Genomic DNA, 24,643 nt, shown 5'->3' with positions numbered 1-24,643 from the left:
GAATGATTATACTTCAATGTCTTACACCCAATATTCCTTGTGCTACATCCCCAAATGACATGAACTTTCTGTACCAGCATTACTTTCCTGATGCAGCCTATATGCCCTTTTCTGCAGTGCTTCCACCTTGCAACTTTTCACACCTTCTGTATATGTAGTTTTCATTTTTTGTAACGAACATTTCCACACTAGTACTTCAGAATTAAATACCATATTGATTTTGAATCATTTCAACAATTTACCATGGTTATGCCTAATTGTAGTTCCTTCTTGTTGAGTGCTAGCATCCCTTCTCTTTTTTGTATCATCCACAAATTTTATAAATAGGCTTATCCACAGGCATAAATACCAAGTTTAACCAGACTAATGTGAGATTCCTGTGGTATGCCTTCTAAAATCTTCCGCAAGTTTGAACAGGAAGAATTGACAAATATAATTTAAATATGTTTTTTAATCAGTTTTGCACATAGTCTGTCATAATTACATATAGTCCAAATTTCTCTTATATGTTTGTAAAATGTCATGCAAGAAAGTCTGAAACGGTTTCCTAAAATTGAGGTGTATCACATCTGTGGACTCTTTATCTCTTAGCTAGTTTTCCTACCCAAAACAAAAATATACTGATACATTCTTGGCAAATAGATAAGTTTATTATATTCTGAGTTAGAGACACTGAAACTATGGTCTGTTGAACTGTAGAAGACTGCAGTCTGCCTGCATTGCCCTCACCTATGAACACTACAGCGGATGTAGCTTGCATAAATTACTACATCATGTTGTATCCTGCCTCCTTATGTCATTCTCCAATTTGAGGAGCAGACCTGCACTACTTCCAGTGTTCAGGAGAAAGTCAAGGAACAGCTCAGATTTTCATCTATATTAGTAAAGTTAAACAAGCAAAAAATATTTTTGCAAGTTATAAAAAAATATGGGGGACAGGGATTATGAACTGGAAAGAATAACAGGAAGGTGGGTTGAGATAAAGTGCTAGCTGTGAAATAAAAATTATGTCATATTGAACAACCCATAATGGAATTACTTTTATGACTTAAAAATAAGAGATCCAGTATATTTTCTCCTTACTGTCTTTTAGGTTCTCAACCTCTTTTTGGCCTTGCTGCTGAGCTCATTTAGTTCAGACAACCTTGCTGCTACAGATGATGATAATGAAATGAACAATCTACAGATTGCTGTGGCAAGGATTCAGAAAGGCATAGATTATGTGAAGAGAAAAGTGCGTGAATTCATCCAAAAAGCCTTTGTTAGAAAGCAGAAAGTTTTAGATGAAATCAAACCTCTTGAGGACCTAAACAACAAAAAAGACAGCTGTATTTCCAACCACACAATAGTAGAAATAGGTAAAAACCTTGCCTATCTTAAAGAAGGGAATGGAACTACCAGTGGCATAGGCAGCAGCGTGGAAAAATATGTTGTTGATGAAAGTGATTACATGTCATTCATAAACAACCCAAGTCTCACTGTGACAGTGCCAATTGCTGTTGGGGAATCAGATTTTGAAAATTTAAACACGGAAGAGTTCAGCAGCGAGTCAGACCTGGAAGAAAGCAAAGAGGTAAGACTATATCTATATTTAAAATACTCTGATGCTTTTCTTTTTTTCTCCTAAGGTTACTAGTGTTGAATTCAAATCTCTAATTCCTGTATAACAGCATATACGAACTTGTAATGGTATTTAAGGTAAATTAATGTAAGGTTGTGGGTTTCGAATGACATGGTAGTACAGTATTGCTTTTAAAGTAATAATCAAGATGCATAAGACAAGTTTGTAGAAAATGAATACTTTTTAATATTTAATTTAGTTAAAATCATTAACAAGAAAATGAACCAATTTAATAGCCCTGGATACCAGAGGTCTTACAAAACGAGTATGGGTTGTACAAGTTTCTCCATGTTTATTTCATCAGTGCAGTTTAATTACTCTTTTGTCTGCTTTCTGGAGTGCCTCCTGTCAAATTAACAGTTCATTCTGATGCTTTTAACCTTTTTGATATAGTCAAAATGTATCTAGATACATCATAAGTACCTTTGAATACTGGACCAGCATCACTAAACGATTTCATATAAATCACTAAAAAAACATCAGATAGTAGCAGAACCACTGAAGAATTGAAGTAATGGCCTTATGGTAAAAAAGTTATGAAGCTTTATATCTCAGTATAAGATCCTTTCATACAGTTACCCATTGTAAGTTTCAAAGCTTTAAGATACTCGGATCTCTTACCTACTGTGACTGTAATAAAATGTACTTCTTTCTGGCCCAATGTGGTGCCAAATGGACAAATCCAAGCTAGAGCTTAGTGAGGTACAGTGGATGCCGAAGCCTTTATTATTGTGTTAACCCAGTGCTCTGTCCTGCACAATTGTACATGGTGGAGGCACACCACCTCAAGTGGACTAAGTCTAGGCTATGCTTAGTACCAATGCTAGTTCATTCAGCATTAGCATGGGTATTTTTGAACAGTACTGCATGCTACAGTGTAGACATAAACTAACATGAAGGTTTTCATGAGTGATTTCCTCATGCTTGAATCTGAGGGTATTAATATGGATAAGATTCTAGTAATTCTCACCCCGAGATCCTTTTTTGTACAGACTGCATCACACAGTCATATTTTCTTGTTTCTTATCAGAAATGTCTTTACTGTTCTTTTAAAAATATTTATTTTTTGCAGATTGTTTAGTATTAGTATTTATCTTACTCTTCAAAACCATGACTTGGGTGTAGAACAAAGCAGAAGTTATTGTAGTTTAGCCTTTAATTGTTTTGTGTAACGAAAAGGGTGATTATATGAAAGTTTCTTGATCTGAATGTATAGGATTTTGGTTGATTCTATTATATCTTTGTACCTAGGATAAGAAAAGGAATCTTCTTCAGGCAGCTTTACACCACATAGGCCTAACGCATTGTTCTGTCCTTCCATTGTTCTGCTGTTCCATTGTTCTATTGTCCCATTTTTAACCATTTCAAAACTTACTGCTGCCAAAGGAGCAGCAAATTCTACTGCTAATCTGGTCAAATTCCACCTATCAATGAGGTCATCCGTAATGATTGCATATGACAGTAATGGCACAGATTATTTTTCTGTCTTTTTGTAAATCATGTAGTTTCTTAGTATAGACCTGGTCCTTCGGGGTCTGTTCTTTTTTCCTGCTAATCATGTTCAAGTCCGTCTATCACTTTCAGCCTTTTCCCTGCTTAGCAACTAGTGATAGCCAGAGGATGCACTGAAAGTTTGGGAATAAAGTGTCTTAAGTTAAAGTTCAGTACTAGGAAACAGAATACTTTGGATTTCTTTATCACAAAGTACTTATTGCTGTCTTGGTGGAGTAACAAATACATGTCTGTCATTCTGTATTTGTCTGTAAAGTTAGTATAGTATTTTTATCAGTTTCAAGGGTGCTGTCAACCTAAACCTATAATTTTTCATAAAACATTCTAAATGCCTCAGTTGGAAAGGGTGAAGAAGATACTGTTAGTTAGTTTATTCTGCAGATATATTGTAACTGGCAATGATGCTTCAGATAATATTACTGTATAAATGACACTAAAAGAAAATCTGACGCAGATGCAGTCTAAGAAGACTGTGAAGTCCCAGTACAATCAGAAGTATGCACTCACAAAAACTCTCCTCTCTTCACTTCTTGTTTTGTGCTCCCACCCACATCAGATTAATTCTGATGTTACTGATTCTGATATTACCATTACTCATGGTAGTAGTAAACCATGTTTTAAATTGTCCTATATACTTCTCCTGTGCTTGTTCTTTTTAAAAAGTTATGAAGTTATGTATGTATTAACTGAAGTTTTATCAAAATAGATTATAGGTCTGATAATTTTTAATTGACATCATCTATGCAAAAAGTAATTTGGAAGTGTAACTGGATTCTACTAATTTAAATACTATATGTCATTAAAATGACTGAGAAAGAAGTAATTTAAATATTTTCATTAGTGATTATTAGATTAATTAGCTGCTGAAGTCTGTTTTTAAAAATGTAATCACAGGAGTGTTCTGTACTAGTGGAGTATTCTCCATTTCTTATGCTGAAGCTACAATTGTTGTACAGAAAATAATTTGTGATTCACTGAACAGTGGCAGCAAGGAGGAACGTGACTTTTGGTAGTGCCTAATGATTAAGGCATCTGTTTTGAGAATGAAATTTTTCCCTGCTACAAAATCTGTTTATAATTTTTAAACAGTCAATAGTCAGTGGCTAAAATGCAGAAACTGCCTTGAAATAGGGACCAAAACCTGAATTTCCCATATGAATTCATTAACTGCTGAGAGCATTATGTCAGTAGAAGAGATGGAGGATGTACCTTATTCAAACCTATAGGCTGGTGGCTAGCAGGACTAAGTATGACCACAATGACAGTGGTGCGTCAATTTCTTCATTGTATAACAGGATGGTATGACTGCTGACTGTCTTCATTAGCCAAATCTTCCTTTCCCCAATGGAAGGACCCAATGGGGTTATTCTACAAGGTGACAAACATATTGGTTTGAATTCCTATAGGGAAAATTTTAAAGCTGATTTTCCCACATTTGAGACATGAGCTCCAGTCATTAAGCTTCCACCATAAAAGAAAGGCTTTCTCCTCCAGATACAGTATTTAAAAGAAAACAGTGTCCTCATTGCACTCTTGGAGGCACTTAATCCTGTAAATGTGTGTGATAATCATGCTTCAGGAACTGCAAACTGCTCAGGTGATAAGACAAAGAAATGCATACTCAGTCAGGAATGAGCTACTGCCAAGCAGTTTTGACTGGTCAAGCCTGAAACTCTTCTGAGCATATTCAGGGTAAAAATTTCTTACTCTTGCAGAAGTTGAAGGTGAAAAATTGAAGGGAAATGTTTACAAATTTCAGGCACCTTCAAGAGAGGCCCAGCAGTTAAGAAGAGACATTGTGAGCATATTTCTTAAGTACTAAATTTCAAATAGATTTTAATCACAAAGGTGCATTTTTTAATCTTAATCCTAGTTCCTACTCTTCACTAGATAATTCTTATCCACCATGGTTTTTGATATAGAGAAGAGTGATGACTTATTAGTCACAGGACCAACGCTCTTGTCATGAAAACTACCCATAGCAAAAGGCATTTTTTAATATTAAAAAAGTGACTACAAATGGCTTTTTGTTCAAGACTTCCTCTTTTTTGCATGCCATAATGTACTTTCTAGTTCTGCCCTCTCATGTTTTCCCATTGATATGATTCTGCTGTTGCCGAGTGTTGGTCTGCCAGTCACTTCATTGCTTATACCACAAATTAAAAGAACTGAAGTTAGAAACTGCCACCAAACCACGTTCAATTAGAGGTATCCCAAATGAAAGGCAGCTTAGGCATCCATGTACTGTGAGAACACTCTGCACAAGATAGCCAGATGCTAATGAGTGTGTGTCTGTGTGCTTTTGCTTTTCTCTATGTATATATGTGCATACACGTATTCACTGTGGTATAGGGCAATAAGTTGAATTTTTACAACACAATTATCATTTATTAGCAAGTTTTAATTAAGTTCATTAATGTTTGTTGAATTCGTTATTATAACATACATCTTCTCCAGTATTTTGATGGACATGTTAACTAGATTATGCCTTTCTAGAAACAATACATAGAATATTGTACATGCTAGTAGGCGTGAATTTACAAGGAATTTTCTAGAAAATTGCCTGAAGCCTAAACCAGAATTAATTATGAGAACATTGTGTCTATAGGAATGGTAGTGGGGGATATAAGGTAATAAGGGAATTAGAGAATAAATCCTAAATAAAACTTTACCATGGAAGTAGGGCCACTGACAAATATAGGGCCACTGTGCTGAGTCTGTTGTCCTATATGTAAAAGTCTGTGGACCTAAGTTGCATTACTACTATCCAGCATAGAAACTATAAAAATAATTTTTCCTTTTTAAGTCCTTAACTACTATGGAGACAGTTTATATAGAAAATTTTGTAGTGCATGTATAGCTGTGTAATAATTAGATATTTATGCTAAGTATAACTTCTAGGCTAGTAATTACACCAAGATATACCAAGTTACAAGATATTTTTAAATGCCTTGAAAAATATGGGATCTCCTAATGCTGTTGCAGACACCTTAATAATGTATATTTTACTTTAAGCAGTATTTAGCGCAAAAAAGCAGAGGTGCTGTGTCCTGAACTTCATTTCCTACCATTCTTACTTCTCACAGGAGTAGAACCAAGCTGGATCAGTCAAGCGGGCAGCTCTGGTGCCTTTTAGCGAGGCAGAGCATCGTGTCACCAATTTTACACAGGTTACCTAAGCAAGTTATACATCTATATGTATATACTATAGTCACTTTTTAACGGATATTGACTGGCCTGCATGCTCTTCAGCTATGATCCTGTCCCATTCATTGCAATGAAGTACAACATGCACAGCTGCTCTCTGCTGAGTCACGGGACTCGCATCACAGCATGGTCAGGCAAGATCGGCAGCCCCAATATTTCTGTGGTTCAGATGCTATACTTTCCATGATATTTTAACAGTATTTCGCAGTGCATGCTATGTACCTTTCCCAATCTTGATGGTAATGTTTTCAAGATTCTATTTTTGAAGGATTTTCTTTCCTTTTGAAGAAAGACAGAATATGTGACACGTAAGCTATGTTTCTCATCAGAAGCTTATATAAGTCCATCTGTAAATTGTGTTGATAATGAAAATCTGCTAGCTGTTTTGGAAAACTTTCATACTATTGCATTTAAGCTTATAATGGAGGTAACTTGCAAACTCATAATAGTAACTTTTTTATTTTTTCACTTTTTTTTCCTTAGAAATGCTTTTCTTCAGTACTCGTATAAGCATTTAGTTATTTTGGAGATTAATATGCAGTACTTCAAGCACTATTCAGCATGAAATTAATTTAATTTCCACAGTCAAAGCATGTGACCATCTTTTGGTTAAAAAAGCTCATACAAAACTGGTATTTGGCTGGTCAAACATTCAGAGATCAGTTCTGCTCTTACTTACGCCCACACTTAAAAGTGTAGAGGTGCAAAGAGAAAACTTATAGCAAGATCTGGCCCAATTCAGTCTTACCATAGCTCTTTAATTTATGCTCACAAATTGACTACCTCCCCAAACATCTAAAACTGTCTGCCCTGAGAAACTTCAACTTATTCTCATCTTATCAGTAATAAATAAAGTTCAGCAGTCTAGTAAATAAGCTACTGATTTTGGACCAAAATGTCCCCAGCTTCAGTATGATTTACATCTCACCTACTAAACATTGCCATAATATTTACAACACCATAGTTGTATGATGCTGCTTTCAGTTTGGTAAATCAGTGGAATTAAAACATACTTATTGCACAGTTTTTTGTCTTATATTTTCTAAGGAATAGTTTATCTGATAAGTCATATTTTGATTTAAAAATATTCATTATTCAAAATCCTTTGATACTCTGAAGAATTTAGGCTTTTGATTGTTTGAATTGTGAATTGGTCACATCCTATTGGCATATAGTGATTCATGGTGGATGATATCAAGTTCTTAATATTAGAGTTAATTGGAATTTGCTTAATTAATCTTTACAAACAGCAGTCTCTTGCTCTGTTTCAGAAATATGCTTTCACTATCGCTTGTGTGAATTAAAGAGCCTTAAGTAGCTTAAGTAGTGGGAGTGCTTTTGCAAATGTTTCCACTGCTACTTACGATGCTTTTGCTTTCATCCAACATTCTTGCAAATATTTTCATTTATGAAATCCTCATAAATAAGCAGACCAAAGCAATTACGAATAGCAATAGAGTGGACTATAATTTAGGGATCCTGTTTTTTTGCAGTATTTGCAGACAGTAATCATCACAGGAATGTTTTGCTTTGATTTACAAAGTTCTGGGTTTTTTAACTGATAGAGTAGTTATGCCTGACCATATAAGCACTAGAAAGAGTGACATCCAGGTTCCACTTAATTATACCAGTGGAACTACAATGATATTTACCACTTGATCGATTTTATAGGTGATATAGCTGTACTGAAAAAGACTGTATAAGTTTGGATATATTATTGCCATTTACATCACAGAACATCTCATTTTCATATTGACATCCACACAGCACTGAGAAAATAAAAACAATATAATTTCCATTATTTAACATTTTCATAGGTATTTGGGAGGAATGGAATTAAAAGCAAAACCAAAACGGTGGTTTCTCTTGGTACCATCTTCCTGCTCATGTCTGTTCTGCTCTTTGCTCCTTCAGTCCCTTAAATTATGATTTCAACAGCTATTAGTGGCATCCTGGCTAATTATGAAATTTAAGGCATTGTTAAAAATGTTAAACTAAGAGCTGTTCAGCTACTTGCAGATGATCATCTTGAAACAAAGAAAGAAAGAAATGTTAGAAGCTCAAAGTGGCCTGGCTGTAAGTGAAGCAGAATTGTATGAATCTATGAGATGTTGCCAAGGTTCAGAAAGTAATTATGTCAAAAACTTCCTGACCTAATCTTGGCTGCTGCTTTTTGCAATGCTGCTCTGATAGGCAAGCTGCTTTCCACTTTCAGTTTCTATTTTGAAAGCTAAACTAAAATTTATATCTCATACTGTACTGTATTGCTGACTAAAGCATGACTGGCAAGGCTATTGGTAGATGTGACATAAAAGATACATGTATCTCTCTGTGATAATCAGTATACTGCTGCTTTAGAACCATGTAAGTACTTTTGTCCCCTTACCGTCTTCTGTGAAAAGGAGATGGACTATGTACATTCTGAGGTTTTGAAAAGTAGATTTCTCTGAGAATAATTTCCTTAGCATACTATTCAGAAAAAATCTAGCATCGTAACTCTCAAAGAGTGTCTAATGCTTTATCCTGATAAATCTCTTATAATCTGGGTGACCAAATACTTTTGAAACCTAGAACCATGGTATGAAAAAGGCTTAAAAAGGACTCACTATTATATCAAAGATAATGTTTGGGTTTGATGATTATCTTGTTTCTACAGGTTCATTTTTTTAAAAAGCTGTATACATGTTAGGTATATACCACTGCCTAAATCTAGTTTTTGTGATGCTGGTGAGCAGAGAAGAATTTATCAGGTACAAAGGTAACTTTGAGACAAGTTAAGGTAAAGAACTGGGGCATATGCTACATACCTAATGTACCAGGGTCTGCAATTAGGGGTAGTCTAGCTATCCAGCTGAATTCCATATGTGTGAACACTGGCAGGTCACAGTAAGTGGTAGAAAAATTCTTCCTATGTATTAAAGCATATGCACAAAACGTAATTAGTAATAACATGGTCCATTCCCAGGTGATGTTGTGTTGAATACCTAGAAATCAGTACAACATCCTTGGGTCAGTTGCTTTATACCAGAGCAGAAGTTTGCTGTGGAAATACGTGATTGTTATTGAAAAGTTTTCCTAGCATACTGAACTTAATTGATTTGGTAAAATTTTAAGATGTCGTATCATAAAACCTTCCTAGCTGTTTGTAATGCATACTAGACTTTATAAATATTGTATAGAATGCCATACAATAAATTCAATGTTTAAAATAACAAAGAAACAAACAAAAAAGTAATTAGTTCTGTTGAAAATTTTAATTTTTTTCTTCCCCAAATGATACTGAACTATGAAAGATTGAATTTATTGAATATTTTTTCTAATATGCTTCTTCATATACTGATCAGGTTGGCGCTAAATTCAGGTATAATAGAACAGCATGCTAAGGAAATACTCTGTTACATCAACAGAAGAGTAACTGAATTCTCAGTGGGATAAGGCATTTAATTGTTGTGTTTCAAGTATCAGCTGCTGTTGATTCAATTTAGGATTCTTCTGTTTAGCTTAACTCCTATGATTATTATTACAGCTATTTAATAGAAGCATACCAGATTTTCAGTGAGAAGAGCCTTGTAAGATACAATTCACCATACATACTGCCCCACATAAAGAAAGATGACTTTCTGATGTTTCTGATAATTGACTGTTCTACCGATAATTTTCCACCTTTTCTACCTGATCTTTTTGATCTCTCCTTATAGTGGATAACTCTAATCTTCCATCTTGAGTTAACTGTTAGTCTTATGCAATTTCAGTAATAGGAATTCATTATCCCTTCTTAAAATTAACATGTGGTGATTAAACTAACTGCATAATATCTGAGTTACTGAACTCTTCATTTTCCTGTAAAAGAATGGACAGTAGGTCTTTCAAACTTATGGTTTAACCAGTTCATAATTTTTGTTTGCTCTGCTACTACTACAGCATTCTGCTAGAAATGCTGTCCAGATCGGAATGATGCAAGCAACATTTTAAGAAAACTCTACAGAATACAAACAGATAGGCACTTCTCAGTTTAAAAAATATTTAGTCTATTGTATTGATAAATGTTAATTTTTAACACCATATATAAATTTCTTTAGAATGTACCTTGCGTTTATGGTATTTCTGGCCTTTCCTCAAACTGATGATTGACTTCCACTGATGCTTAAATGCTGCGGTCCTTACTTGGGGACTAAAATATTTATCCCATGCTTTCCAGTTTCTCCATTTTAGAGGCAGTATTCCACAATGATCAAACTGCCATGCATTATCTATAATTTGAATATGTTGCAATGGGAAATTTGTAAATAATAATCTGCAGAAAAGTGTGCGTCCATGTCTGTACATTGGACATAACCTCATAGATGCTAAAGCTCATGCACAAACAAGAGACATGAATATGTAGGCTGGGATTTTCAAAGAAACATAAAGGAAATGGGTGTGCAGATATCACTGAAATTACATGCATTATACACCCTACAATAAAAGTTTCCATCTGTTTGGTCTTCCTCTAGAATGTGGGCTATAGTGTACCGTGGTATACAAAAATCAAAGTTAAGCCTATGTCAAAATCACAGCAAAATGTATTGTCAGTGTGATTTGATAAAATCAGAGTGGAGGAGAAAGGAATTAATCTTCTTTTTGTTTGAAGAACATACTTAATATTGTCTGCAATGTAAAAGTCCATTAAAGTCTTATTGTACTTTCTGTATTCACATACTAATATTGTTTAGATTTCCTTTACAAAAAACTGTATAGAATTTGGAGCTTCTCAAACATGTTTTAAAGGAATAATGCCTCTAAGTTTTAAGTGTCAGCAAAGATATATCTTTAATGTTACCATGGACCATCTCTCTGTCTAATATTAATTCCCTATAGACTGTATTCTAAATCTGCTTACATCATTCCCTTTACAAAATTAGCTACTTATCAATGCAGCCATTTTACTGATGTTATACGCCACATAGTGATAACATTAGAAGAGTCATAGAATGCCGTGACCAAACTACTTTTACTTATTATAGTACTCATATTTGTCTGTTGCCAGCATAACGTGATGGTGTGAAAGAATCATTGTGAAGATTTGGACGATATTATCAGAATGATTCATTGGTGCAGTATTGTTTTATGATGGTATTGTTTTAAAAGCATTTGTTTTCATTTTACTCTTCCAAAAATAAAGATTTTTTTTTTTTGGCTTTTATAGTGATTGGACATGTATGTGTACTGTACCAAAGTAATAAGTAGTTTCAAAACACACGATAAATTCAGAAAATGCATTGGCAAATGAGAATGCAAAATATCAGCTACTGCTCTTAAAGTAATGTGCTGCTCTTTTGGAAATAAAGAGAATTAAACTATACTATACAACACATAACATGTGTTTTCATGTCAATCATAATGAAAAGTATATTTTCAAACTTTTTAGATTTTACGACCTTGATAGAATAACATTTACTTGAGACATGAAAATACATCTGTGCAGCTTGCTGTTGGTTTGGTCATGATGTTGGAAAATTACTTCTATTAACACATGCTGTCTACAGTGTCATCTAAAATGCAGCCACATGATTGGAATAATTAAACAGTACAAAGTGTGAAAGGCACGCATTCCTACCTTACTGAAATTTCATTTCAGAATTCTTATGTGTGGCTCAGAATAGTAGTCTAATAATTTCAGCAATTCCTTGTATGAAAATATCAAAATATTTTCAATAGGGAAAATGCACATGATGTAGTTTCTAATCTTGTGACCTCACCTGTAGTAGAGCAATTTGGCATTATAGATTGTAGATATGAATTTCTTTTAATGTCAGAGCACGGAATACATGCAAAATATTTCGGTATGCATTTCAAACATGAACTTCTATTCAAATTAAAAAAAATTGAAAAAAATAATTATGTGGGGTTTCATTCACAGAAATTAAATGCATCCAGTTCATCAGAAGGCAGCACAGTTGATATCGGACTACCTCCAGAAGGGGAACAGCCAGAAGCAGAACCTGAAGAAGCTCTGGAGCCAGAGGCTTGTTTTACAGAAGGTAGGCGAAGCAAAAGATATGCAAGGTGATTAGACCTAACTGTGTTGATCTGGGTTGGATTCTATTTTTATTTAAAATCAAGAAGCAGCTTTCTGATTATAGTTGTATTTTCTGTTTGTATGAGTAACTCTTTCAGAGGTACTGCCATAGATATACTGTTCTCGTGCTCTCTCTCTTTCCTTGGAAGGTATTATAAGAGTTACAAAACTTCAACTCCAAATATTGAAACAAAAATCCTCAAATAGGAGATACTTATTTACAAGCATCTAATGCAGTAGCACTGAAATAAACCAAATGACTTCTGTTCATTGTGATTCCTGATAAGTATTTACCTTATTCTGACATCTCAACACTTATTATCTCATGTAGGCTGTGTGCGGAGATTCAAATGCTGTCAAGTCAGTGTAGAAGATGGGAAAGGGAAAATCTGGTGGAATCTTAGAAAAACCTGCTATAAGATTGTTGAACACAACTGGTTTGAGACCTTCATTGTCTTCATGATTCTTCTCAGCAGCGGTGCTTTGGTAAATTCAGTGTCTATTTTAAGCAGCAAGCACTTAGAATTACAGTTAATTATATAGCTGCAGGTAACATCAGAATTTAATATCCAATTCATAAATGTTCTAATGGCAACATATATCAACAAATATTTGGCATATATCATAGGATATGTAACAGTTTGCTTACAGGCTATGAAACAAATTGTTTGGCAAGTTCAAAATATAGTGTTAATGGAAATAAGAAATTAGTTATCTCAGACTGGTATTCACATGTCTTCATATTGATGATAATAGCCTTTTTTTTTGTTTTACACACATTTAAAATAAACCACAGCTGAGCTAGGAACTTATCAACAGCAACCTGAATTGTCAAACTGAGATGTAAGGTACCAACGTGATTCCGTCAGGTATTTTACCAGATTGATGTTAAATCAGGAGCACAGAGTAAGTACTGAAGTAATTAGTTCCTCATAGCAGCAGCAAAATATAGTGAGTGTACTTTCTACACTTGAGTCAATGCACAGTGATTCACTGTCAATGTAGACATTTTCTTTTGAAAAGAGAGTTATTAATCTCTGTTCAGGATTGCTTTGTGGGTTAGTGTGTATAGTTTGGTTTCAAATATTAGTTCCTCAAAAATTGTGTATCACAGAGTCATTTTTAAATTCCTCATATAATTTTGATATAAAGTTGTAGCTACCACAAAGGAATTCCTTGCATCATTAAGCCATTGCTATCCATGGAAACAAATTAAAATGAGATTTGGAGAATGGTATTACAGCAAGTTTCGTGGATCATTGTTCAGCTCAGCTGAAAGCTGAATATTGTGTTTTGACCCAGCTTTATGAAAAGACTACAGTACGGAGTGAAAGCAAAAGTTGTGCTTGAGGGAAGGATATATGCCTTATCATCACATAGATTTTTCCAATTCAAATTCTTTCTTGGCTATGATATATCACACTGCAAATTGTGAAGACATTTAATTATATCTTCAAAAATATTTTTCACAGGCATTTGAAGATATATACATAGAGCAACGTAAAACTATCAAGACCATGCTGGAATATGCTGACAAAGTTTTTACTTATATCTTCATTCTGGAAATGCTTTTAAAATGGGTGGCTTATGGCTTTCAAACCTATTTCACTAATGCATGGTGCTGGCTGGACTTCCTGATTGTTGATGTATGTATTCTTTTTCATTTTCTGCACAACAGGCTCTAAAAATCAGAATGTTATGTTTTCAGGATAAGATATCTGTTCTATTCAATTGAAACTCTATTTTAAAACTGTTGTTGTGGTATGGTTTATAATTCTGTTCAGAAAAGAAAAATATTTTGATATACTTATTACTCTGGAGATGTTTTGTTGATATTCTCTAGTTTTATGAATTTGTAATGCTTTATTGAAATGATGCTTTTTACTATTTTTTTTTCACGGTGTGGAAAGGATGCTGTTCATCCTCTTCAGTTTTTGCTGTATACGGAATTTAAATATTTCAAACCAATTTCTTTAAAGGTTTCTAACATTCTAATCCATTACTGTAAGTGTCCTGTGACTCTATGTAATATGAAAGGAAAATACTGCTAAGAACTCTCAGTTCCATGGTACTATTCAGTACTCTTGCACTTTCCACTGCATCACATGGGCGACCTAAAAGAGACACTTGGAGAACTGTAGATGAGCTCCTTTAGAATAGGTCAAATGATTTTCAAAAGGCTGCACCACCAAGGAGCAGACACACATTGTCTAAAGGAGACCTAGTGAGAAGTGCATTGTAATTTCAAGTCTACATGCTCAACAATATATGCACGTACTGGGTAGCATAAATGGAAGTCTACAGATCTTTAACCATATAGCAGACATTCATTTCCCTTCCTGACAGCCTGACTACATCTGTCTGTGCCAATAGGGCATCTCTCAGTTCCACCTATGTAATTGCCATGGAATGCAAGGTAAGAATGTGTCTTGAATCACTTGTTCGCTCATTCTGAAGAGCAGCAGAATTCTGTAGAAATCACTATGTATCTCCCTAAAACTACAATGATATGATAGACCATGAAGTCTTTACTATACAGAGCTTGAAAAACATAACTTTTAAATCCATACCAGCATTGCAGATCCTATGATAAAATATGACTATATGCACACTTAGTATTCTTTGGTTGAGTCTGCATCCTTGTAAAACATTTATTGGCTCAGTCATCAGATGTGTAAATTACCGTGACCAGTAGAGCTTTACAGAGACAGCACGGACAATACCTTACACTATCATTATATATTTATTGTATTTATCAACAAATATTTAATTCTTATTTGATGATCTGTGGTTTAGTTACTTCTGTGAACTTTATAAATAACTTTATTAGTTTTTCATGGCAACCTTACCCTGGTGCAATTTTTTTCATGGAAAAAATTAATCTCTGAAGCATTTTTTAAAATCTTTACTCAGGTGATTGAGATAACAAAGTGAAAAATTAATTTGGAAGTGAAAGAATTAAGGGACAACAGGAAGGATGGAAGGGAAGGGCATTAAAATGGAGGGAACTAGAAGATGGTTTGGGTTTTTTTTTTCTTCACTAGGGCCACTCCTTCCCAATGGTTTACTATACATTTCTAAGGATTATTGATGAAAGATAATTGTATTATTTATTTTACAGCTATTCTAGTTTATTTATTCATCTGCCTGCAGACCAGACCAGCGTTATGCAAGCCAGAATTGATGAAGTGGTTAAAGGAGTCACAGGGAATGTAATGAAGTGTGGATATGCCTAACAATGAAGCTTCTACCATTGTCTAACAAACGGTTATCAGTCTTGATTAGTCTGGTTAAATCTGAACAGCACTGGTAGCTATGGCTGTTGAATAAGATTTTCTGGACACTAGAAAGTTACATTTGGCCAAAGGCCAGGTCTGGATGTGGTTTTTGAGAGTTTTTACATTCCATCAAATTCTGAAGATATCACAGGAAGTCCTGACCTAAATTTGCCATTCCAATCCACCCAACTTTTGGGAGTTTTCTCTTTGCATGTGACTTCATTTTTCTTTAAGTACCACCAAATATTGACTGGTTTATGTGAATGTAGAAAGCATTTTTATACCATTCTACCAACATCTTTCATCAACAGGTACCTAGAATATACTTTTATTCTACTTTGTCTGACTTGAAAGATCTTTCTGCGTTATAGAGGGATTCCTGGAGAAAGAGGTCCAGCCTTGAATATTCTTGAGAAGTTCAGGGCGTACATCATTCCCACCATATGTATTGGAAGGATATACAAGATGAATGAGCAATATTGCCTTTCTGTTTTTGTGTAGGTCTCTTTGGTTAGCTTAACAGCTAATGCCTTGGGCTACTCAGAACTTGGTGCGATTAAATCCCTTAGGACACTAAGAGCTTTGAGACCTCTAAGAGCCTTGTCACGATTTGAAGGGATGAGGGTAAGACAAAATGAAAGAATCTGAAATAATGCATGCGTACACAGAAACAATGCATGCAGACTAATCAATGACAAATCCATGCAGATATGCCACACTATCATCCTATATATTTCACATTTATCACTAACATATAAGCAAAGGCTTCATCTGCTTATATGAATTCATGTGTTATTGCATACATTGTTACACTTACTTAGGCTCCTTGGCTTTTCACCCTATTTCATATTTTCCTGGAGAGCCCCAGGATTTATCAACTGCATGGATCTATGCAATGTTACTACAAAACTGAATTTATCCCATACAAATAAATCCTGCTATAGCCAGAACAGTTTTAAAAAAGCAATACTTATTCATAAAAGTGTGTACACATATAAACACATATATATGCACATGTGTATTTCATACAAGTATAGAATATCATGCATAGTCTATCAGATGTCTTTTAACCTATGATCTGTAAATATTAATTGGGAATTTCCATTACAATTTAAAAGTTTTGTAATTAATTCCTATTTTAATAAGTAAATTGGCAGTGTTAAAATACCATCTCTCTTTCAGATTAGAACTATTGCATTCTATTTAAGACAACTTTTCTAGTATATCAAAGATGTAGCTGGTTTTATGATTTCTGGCCTAAATTGGTTGCTTACTGCTTTCCATATTGATTTTTAAATGTTGTTTATAATCTACAGAGCACTAAGCAGACTGAAAACATATCACAAGACTTCTGCTTACAGCGTTGGGTTTATTTGAGAAGTTACGGTCCCCAGCTGTTTGGGGGTTATCACCATGTCAGTTACCACAGCTGAGACCCTCAGCTGCCCAACTGGGCTCTCAGTCTATTCCAGTGCAAAGTCAAATTGATTAGTTTAGATCACTTCTTTAGTGCACTGAAATGGACAAAGACCTTATGTATTCTGCTATGACCTGAAAGCTCTAGAAATGTTTCTCTTAGGGGCAGTAGTTGATACTACTTCTCAACAACTGGAGATGGTAGATATTTCTAGCTCCAGCCACAAGAAGGTGTCTGACTTACACCTTCAAGGTCCATGTGTCTGCCTTGGACATATTGCCATAGATCTAATCAGCAGATGCACCTGAGCTGAAACCCTATTGTTGTATTTAAGAGGGATCCTTGTGTGAGCTCCCTACTGCAATCACTGATCTTTGGCACCCCAGGCTGTAAGCTGATTAGCAAATTTATAAGTCAACTACAAATTGATGAGCTTCTGAAGAAAATGTGGTGCTCTATGCATGTGGAAAGTAAAGGACTTCAACCAAAAAGGAAACAGGCATTGATGAGAGGTTATAAATTCAAAAAAGAAAATACCACTTCCTTGCCTCCAGCAAATTTCTGGAACTTTGCTGAAGTAAATTTGAAGACTTGGGATGCTTATATCAGCTATAAGGCTTATTTAAAACCTCAATAGTATCTTGCTAAAAAAACCATTAGCTGTTGTTTTTTTGAGAATGATTAGCAAAAAAACTTAATACAAAATATTACAAATTTTAGATGCACAGTAAATTGCTTAAGTGGCAATTTAATGTGGCAAGGAAGAAAACAATCACTTTGTCATGAAGGTTTATGGGTAATTGTCAATCCCATAACTTCCATGTTGGCATAAACTTTACCTACTGATTTGATCCTGATCTGCTAACTGTATCTCTTTGTAAAATACCCAGATAAGGAGATTTATGACTTTAGCAAAAGATATAATAAAAAGTAGTGGCTGTAGTTGGATAACTTCAGACTAGAAATGTGACCTATATTTTTATTAGTTAGGCAATTAACCATTTAAATTTTCCTGTGAATATAGTGAATTTTGCCTTATTTAAAGTAATCAATTTCGGGCTTAATGTCTTTAAAGACACAGTAGCTCAAGTTGGTGAAGAAATTAGTATGAGAAGACTTTAAGATCTGATACGTGGAAATTCAAGATGTCTGTTTATAACATAGTGATTTCATTGGTGCTTAATATCTATGAACTGAAAATATGACAATATAGTATGGTGCATATATTTGCATAGGCACTTAAAGTTACTTCCAGTGAGCATTATACTTCCTATATACAAGCAAGAAATACCATTCTACACATCTAAAATATTTAATCCACCATACTGTTCTCTAGGATCAGGACTTGTGCCTGCCAAACTAATAATTAATAGAAAACATTGCCCCTATAGAAAACATGATGTTTCCCCTGCATCTTCGCACCACTACTATTGCTAGGGGAAGTACACTTTAATTTGCACTTGGGACTTCATGAAAGTAGCCTGTGGGAGTATAATTAATCTGTCTATGCTCTGCCCCAAGCACTATCGCTCACTGCTATATGGTGCTAGGCACATGCTACCTTTTTTTTAACCAGTAAACAAAGCTTTCAATGTCTGTCTAATGCTTTCCCTCCTTTCACTTGCTGTCAGGCCTTGCTCTCTTTTCTCACACCCCTACTACCAATGGAAGCTAGGAGGTGTCTGGATCAGTGTTTTCAGTGATGCTCAACAGTATGTGTTGAGTGTCTTCAAATGATTCATTTTACAAGCTGGTCCTGCTATAGCTTCAGGACTCAGACTAAAACCAGAGAAAGTAGGTCAGCTGTAGAAATCCAGCAATTAAAGAACGAAGACCATGACTGGACCTGCAGCTGTAGCAGAAAGAGAAACAGAATTCTTGGGTGTAATGAGACTGAAAGCTTGAGGACAAATTTTTTCACTTCATTAACTATCCCTTTATATCGCAATAATTATTTCCGATGGATGATATTATTACAATTAACAAATCTACTTATATTTTTAAGTAGAAGAATTGAGATAACTTTAAATAAAAATAATGTAAAACTAGTAACTAACATATATTTGGAAAATATTCCTGAGTTGGGAAAAAATTATGTCACCATTTATTCTTCCATTCAAACTTCCCACTAAAATCAGTGAACTCATGGATTTCCAATTTAAACTAATTCAGCATTATTATTAAACTATTAATTTGTTTAGGTCAAACTACTCCTCACTGCCTTCCAGTGTCGTGTCATTGACAAAGTTGAGAGTACAGGTCTGTCAACATAAGACAGCACCGTTGAAATAGTCAGAAAAGATTTATCCATTAGTCAGGGAATCCTCTCTGCCTGGCTGATGAGTGATAAAATGCTATATTATTTTTGCTTATTGATTTATAATTGGTATTGCTAAGGAGATTTTTAGTATGAGTAAGAAACTATTTTGATTTTTTTTTAATTTCCCCATTAGAAATAAACACTTATTACAACATGTAATTTAAAATATGTGGAAAAAAAAACCATGGAAGCTTTGGACTTCATCCACCATTCTGTGCTTTTATAGAGTCATACAGTAATTTACATTGAAAGGAACCCTATTTGGTCCAGCTCCTTAATTTAACATAACAACAATTTCATTGAAGTCCTACAGGATGTCGAATATTGTCCAAAGTATGTGTCACTCCAAAGAGGTATTGTTTTGGCAGGAATGGAGCCCTGAAAGTATAACAAGTATTTCTCCTTTCCTTCAGCCCAAGTCTACTATATGGTATACATGATAGTGGTCCATCACCTACCCTAACATTCAAAGGTTTTATTTTCTATTATGCAAAATGGCAAGGAATGAAAGGTGATCTACCTAGATGACTAATTTTACAAGTAATTGATTCTATGGAACCTATTAATTGTAGATATAAATGTAACACCAAAATATTTTACAGGCTTAAGCTACATATTTGTATTTCAAATAGAAACAGATAGCATAGTGTGCTAGAGGATCTGCTGTAGTACTTACATCATATAAACTAAATGAATTATAAATAATCTCATCCATATAATACCTCATGTCCTGCATTTTTTTTAAAACAAAATCTTCATCAGGTTCTAAGGATCTGATTCAGTTGTTTTAGCAAAATTGGCAGCGGTGCTCCGTAGTTATTAAATTTTATATTGTTAGACTTACAAACAGATTTAAAATAGGAGTTTACTACTTTAGCAGTTCATCAATTCCATCATTAAAGAAATCATTCTCATTCATAATGGACCTACTTTCTCCCTAATTTTATTTTCTTTACTATTTTATTTTCATTCTGGAATGTTTTCAATCATCGCTCATCATCGTACATGAACTCATTTTCATATTTTTCTTTCTTGAAGCCAGGTTTTCCCCAAAATTCATTTGGGAATTAAATCAAGCCTCTTCCTTCTTTAAGTCTTATCTGCCACTTGCCTGAACACTACCAGCTTTTCTGTGTTCAGATATTCAGCTGGTTTCCTGGTTTGAACATGTCTGCTTTTCTCTTTTTATATATAACCATCCAAATGAACATGCATACATCCCTGAGTTTTCTTTTATTTAAAAGAAGTCTTAAAATTACTTTTAGTTAAAAATTTGCTCAGTAATATTGATTTGGACTGTTCATCCAGTAAACATGTAATAGAAAAAAGGTTGTTGTGTTTGATGCAATCAGTCACGAGAAATATTATGGATATGGTTTTGCAGATATACATTAAGTAAATATTCTAAAAAAAATTAATAAATGCTTATTTTTTCTGTTTTTTTTTACCTGTTTGTTCTTCTTTTTCGCATTCTTTAAAGCTACAATTTTCTACTATTTGTATGATTTTCCTTCTAATTATGTTGACATTTTCTCTTTATATTGCTTTTCTTACTTGTTACTCTCAACAGTTAAAAAAGTGTGACAGAGATATTAGAATTAAAATAGAGTGTTACATTTAAGAAAGGCTGATGAAACATTTGTAAGCTACTGGTTCCTATGTTCTTACACTGTCTGTCTTTGGTTTTATTTGTACTCTAGGTGGTTGTGAATGCCCTGTTAGGAGCGATTCCATCCATTATGAATGTGCTTCTTGTTTGCCTTATATTCTGGCTAATCTTCAGTATCATGGGAGTAAATCTATTTGCTGGAAAATTTTACTACTGTGTTAACACTACAACTGATGAGAGATTTGATATCAGCCAAATCAACAACTATAGTCAATGTGAGGAGCTCATAAAAAACAATGAAACTGCCCGATGGAAGAATGTGAAGGTTAACTTTGATAATGTAGGCCTTGGTTATCTTTCTCTGCTTCAAGTAGTAAGTCACCACTCCTTAATTTCTATTTCTCTTTCTATATCTCTGTTGTTTACTTGTAACAGTAAAAAATAATTTTTCATTGTTTCATTCATTTAGAAATCTTGTCTCTCACTTCTTGGTTTGGAATTATAAAGTGTGAGATAAATCCATGACTCTACAGAAATAATACAAAGCGTAAAGGCTATGCTAACTATGAGAAAAAATACATAATTCAAACCTAATTCACCTTAGCTGCATTGAATCTATATCAAATACACCTAATTTGCTCATACACAGAAAATAACTTTTATATCAGATATTACTCATAATTGATAGAAGTTCTTATTAGATGCTGTGTCCTCTATAGTCAGCTCTTAGAATTTGCTTGCAATTCTTATATATGAATGAACCATACAATAGAAGGCAAGAGTCACCGGTTAACATTGCACTGTGCTGGTGTTTATGATGAACGCTAAAGACACTTAGTCTTCAGCTCTTAAACAACGTTTCTGACAAGACATTTTCCAGGAAAAGCATGAGGTAAACACCAGTGTTCTGTTTATAGGCTACATTTAAAGGATGGATGGATATCATGTACGCAGCTGTGGATTCTCGTAATGTAAGTATAGTCCCTTGATTCCATTTGTTTTAACTGTATGTGCTCCAAGATTTAAGAATGTAATTTTAACATCTTTCAGAAATAACAGTAAAAATGAGAGAACAAGGAGTTATTATAGTTTTGTAGTTAAAGAAAATAGAAACCATAGGAAAAATACAAGAGACAAAGAAAGTAGAGGAGCAGTCCTAAAGGATTCCATGTTCTCTATGGTACAGTTGGACCAAAATTCCTCAATTCCACAGCAGACTTAACTAGTGCCATGAAATGCCTTTTCCTCCTCTCATTATGTGCATTTAGGCATTATTTACATTTGGAAGCAGGCACCGATACACAGCTTAGAGATGATTTTTTTGTAACACTGATCTTTTTTCAAACTTGAGACTTTCACTGTGCTCTGCAAGACGCCTGACTCCTTTCTTCAGGGCACAGTTCCTATTCTTAACTCAGACTGTACATTTTCTTACCCTTTTGCCTTCCCCGTGCTCCCTTGGTGCAAGGTGTCCTCTAGTTCTAAGTAGACAACTGAATAAACTATACTGGTAAAGCTCCAGCTTTTTTGGCAAGCTACACTCACAGCCGGAGGCCTGTTGTAGCACAGTAAATGTGCATAACTGTACCAAGAAAATATGCTTACTCTAAACACGGTTTGGATGCCTCTCTTCCATAACGCAGGGCAGTTTCCTAAGTGCCTGTAGCAGTGAAAGCTCCACAAGCCCACATCAGGGGCCTCCCATGAGATATACAGAAAAGTTTGCAGCTTTACGAGCTGGTGTTTCTGGTTGTTTATAAACTCAGACAGATGGTACTATACTAGTTTAAACCAATTGTGTCTTCAGTATTTATTCTATGCTCATATAGGCCAGTTCTATTTTTTAAAATGAAATATCAAGTTTGATAGCAAAGTTCTTTGTCAAGAATGTAACTTCATAGATTGAAGATCAGTGGGATGGATATGTAGGAACTTGACCATAAGAAGCAAAGATCAGAGTAAGAGCCCTAAATTCTGTCCAGCAGATATTTGGCTCTGTGCTCACAGTTAAACTAAGGCTTAGTTTCTATGCCTTTTTTGCAGGTTTTGGATCAGCCTAAGTATGAAGATAACCTGTACATGTACCTTTACTTTGTCATCTTTATCATCTTTGGATCATTCTTTACCTTGAACCTTTTCATTGGTGTCATCATAGACAATTTCAACCAGCAGAAAAAGAAGATAAGTACTTCATCATTATTCTGAAAAGAAAGCTAAAAAAAAATGCTTATTTTTGGTCCACACACAACAACTTTATTCATAAAATATTATTTTTTCATTTTATGATAAATTAATATGTGCTCTGCATATTAAATACGTTAAATTATTAAAGCTTATGATTTGGCTTGATGAGGGTTTAATAGACAAATGACAACATATGTCTGTCCATGGTTAGTGAAATACTGAATGTCATCTTTGTAAAGATGTGGATTTGGGGCTGCAGTCTATAATAGACTCATAAAAAGGCTAACCATTGAAATAGCTAAAGGTAGCTATAAAAACTCTTAGCTATACTACCTTCATGTCTCAGAGCTCAGCAGTTTAGATTTCGGAACTCTAATAATGAACACTGAATTATCTTTATTTGTACTCTCTAGTCTTCGTATTTTGTCAATGCTGCCTTAAAAGGTATCAGTGGTTCAGCTGCAGAACTTAACTAAAGTATCTGGCTACACAAAGTGTTATTGGAGTGGTGGAAGTGCTGTTGGATCCATGTGCTGAAATGGGTTGAGATGGAGAGAAATTGGCTTTTTTTTCTACTTATTCCACATAGTAGTTCCAGGATCTCCTGCTTCAAGTCCTGCCCCAGTGGAGGGAGAAGAAGAGGTTGTGAAATGTGACCATCTGGATACCTTCTAATTCTTCTTTGGTATCATAGATGTCAGTTCTGAAATTTTGCCAAAATTTACTCTAAAGGAAAAAAACAAGAGAGGGGGATTGGAATATTTTATTAGTTTGTGCCTCTGTAATAACTGATGGAATTTAGTAGAACAAAGGAAAAGCACCTCTCCTTCCTCTGTACCTCCCCTCTCCACAGTGAAAAGCAGAGGTCTACCACAAACAATGCAAGTTCAAGAGCCTCTCAAAAAAACACCCTAAACATTAAGAGTGGAATATGTAAAGCAATTCTTCTGTTACCAAAGTACTAATAATCATGATAAAGGGTTTTTTTATGTCTGTCTTAACTTTTCCCGCAGATGAGGTGAATAATAGTGATTATTACTATTGAGTATCTTTGTTTATAAGTAATCAATAGAGATACATGATTGTAACCAGTTTTTGTCTCTTTGGTTTACTTTGGAGGTCAAGACATTTTTATGACAGAAGAACAGAAGAAATACTACAATGCAATGAAAAAATTGGGTTCAAAGAAACCACAAAAGCCTATACCTCGACCAGCAGTAAGAATAAAAATCTTTTCTGTTATTTTTACATTTATTTAAAAATGGTATTGTTTCAATTAGGCCTTAGGCTGAATTAAGCTGTAAGCTAAAAACCCAAGTGATATAAGAAAAGCCTTATTCATCTGAAATCCAATTTTTTTCTCTTCTGTAGTCTGCATATGGAAGACTCTTCTTCCGCCCCCCCCCCCCGCCCCTCCCCTCTCTTTCCTTCCTGCCC

The 24,643-nt window shown here is 34.5% G+C and overlaps 1 protein-coding gene across 1 annotated transcript in view; it reads left to right on the top strand.

Moving 5' to 3' along the window:
* The window catches only part of SCN2A (sodium channel, voltage-gated, type II, alpha subunit), a 79,173-nt gene that overhangs the window by 48,733 nt on the left and 5,797 nt on the right, over positions 1-24,643 (top strand). The window contains exons 17-25 of the mRNA XM_010567438.1: positions 1,094-1,573; positions 12,240-12,360; positions 12,730-12,884; positions 13,871-14,044; positions 16,178-16,300; positions 21,114-21,395; positions 21,940-21,993; positions 23,066-23,203; positions 24,319-24,423. Of these exons, the coding sequence (XP_010565740.1) occupies positions 1,094-1,573; positions 12,240-12,360; positions 12,730-12,884; positions 13,871-14,044; positions 16,178-16,300; positions 21,114-21,395; positions 21,940-21,993; positions 23,066-23,203; positions 24,319-24,423 (1,632 nt within the window). The remainder of the gene's footprint in view (positions 1-1,093; positions 1,574-12,239; positions 12,361-12,729; positions 12,885-13,870; positions 14,045-16,177; positions 16,301-21,113; positions 21,396-21,939; positions 21,994-23,065; positions 23,204-24,318; positions 24,424-24,643) is intronic.

Source organism: Haliaeetus leucocephalus, unplaced genomic scaffold, assembly GCF_000737465.1.
Source record: "Haliaeetus leucocephalus isolate CR32 unplaced genomic scaffold, Haliaeetus_leucocephalus-4.0 Scaffold1, whole genome shotgun sequence".
Classification (NCBI taxonomy): domain Eukaryota; kingdom Metazoa; phylum Chordata; class Aves; order Accipitriformes; family Accipitridae; genus Haliaeetus; species Haliaeetus leucocephalus.
The sequence above is the reverse complement of the archived record's forward strand: the minus strand, read 5'-3'. Positions and strand labels throughout refer to the sequence as shown.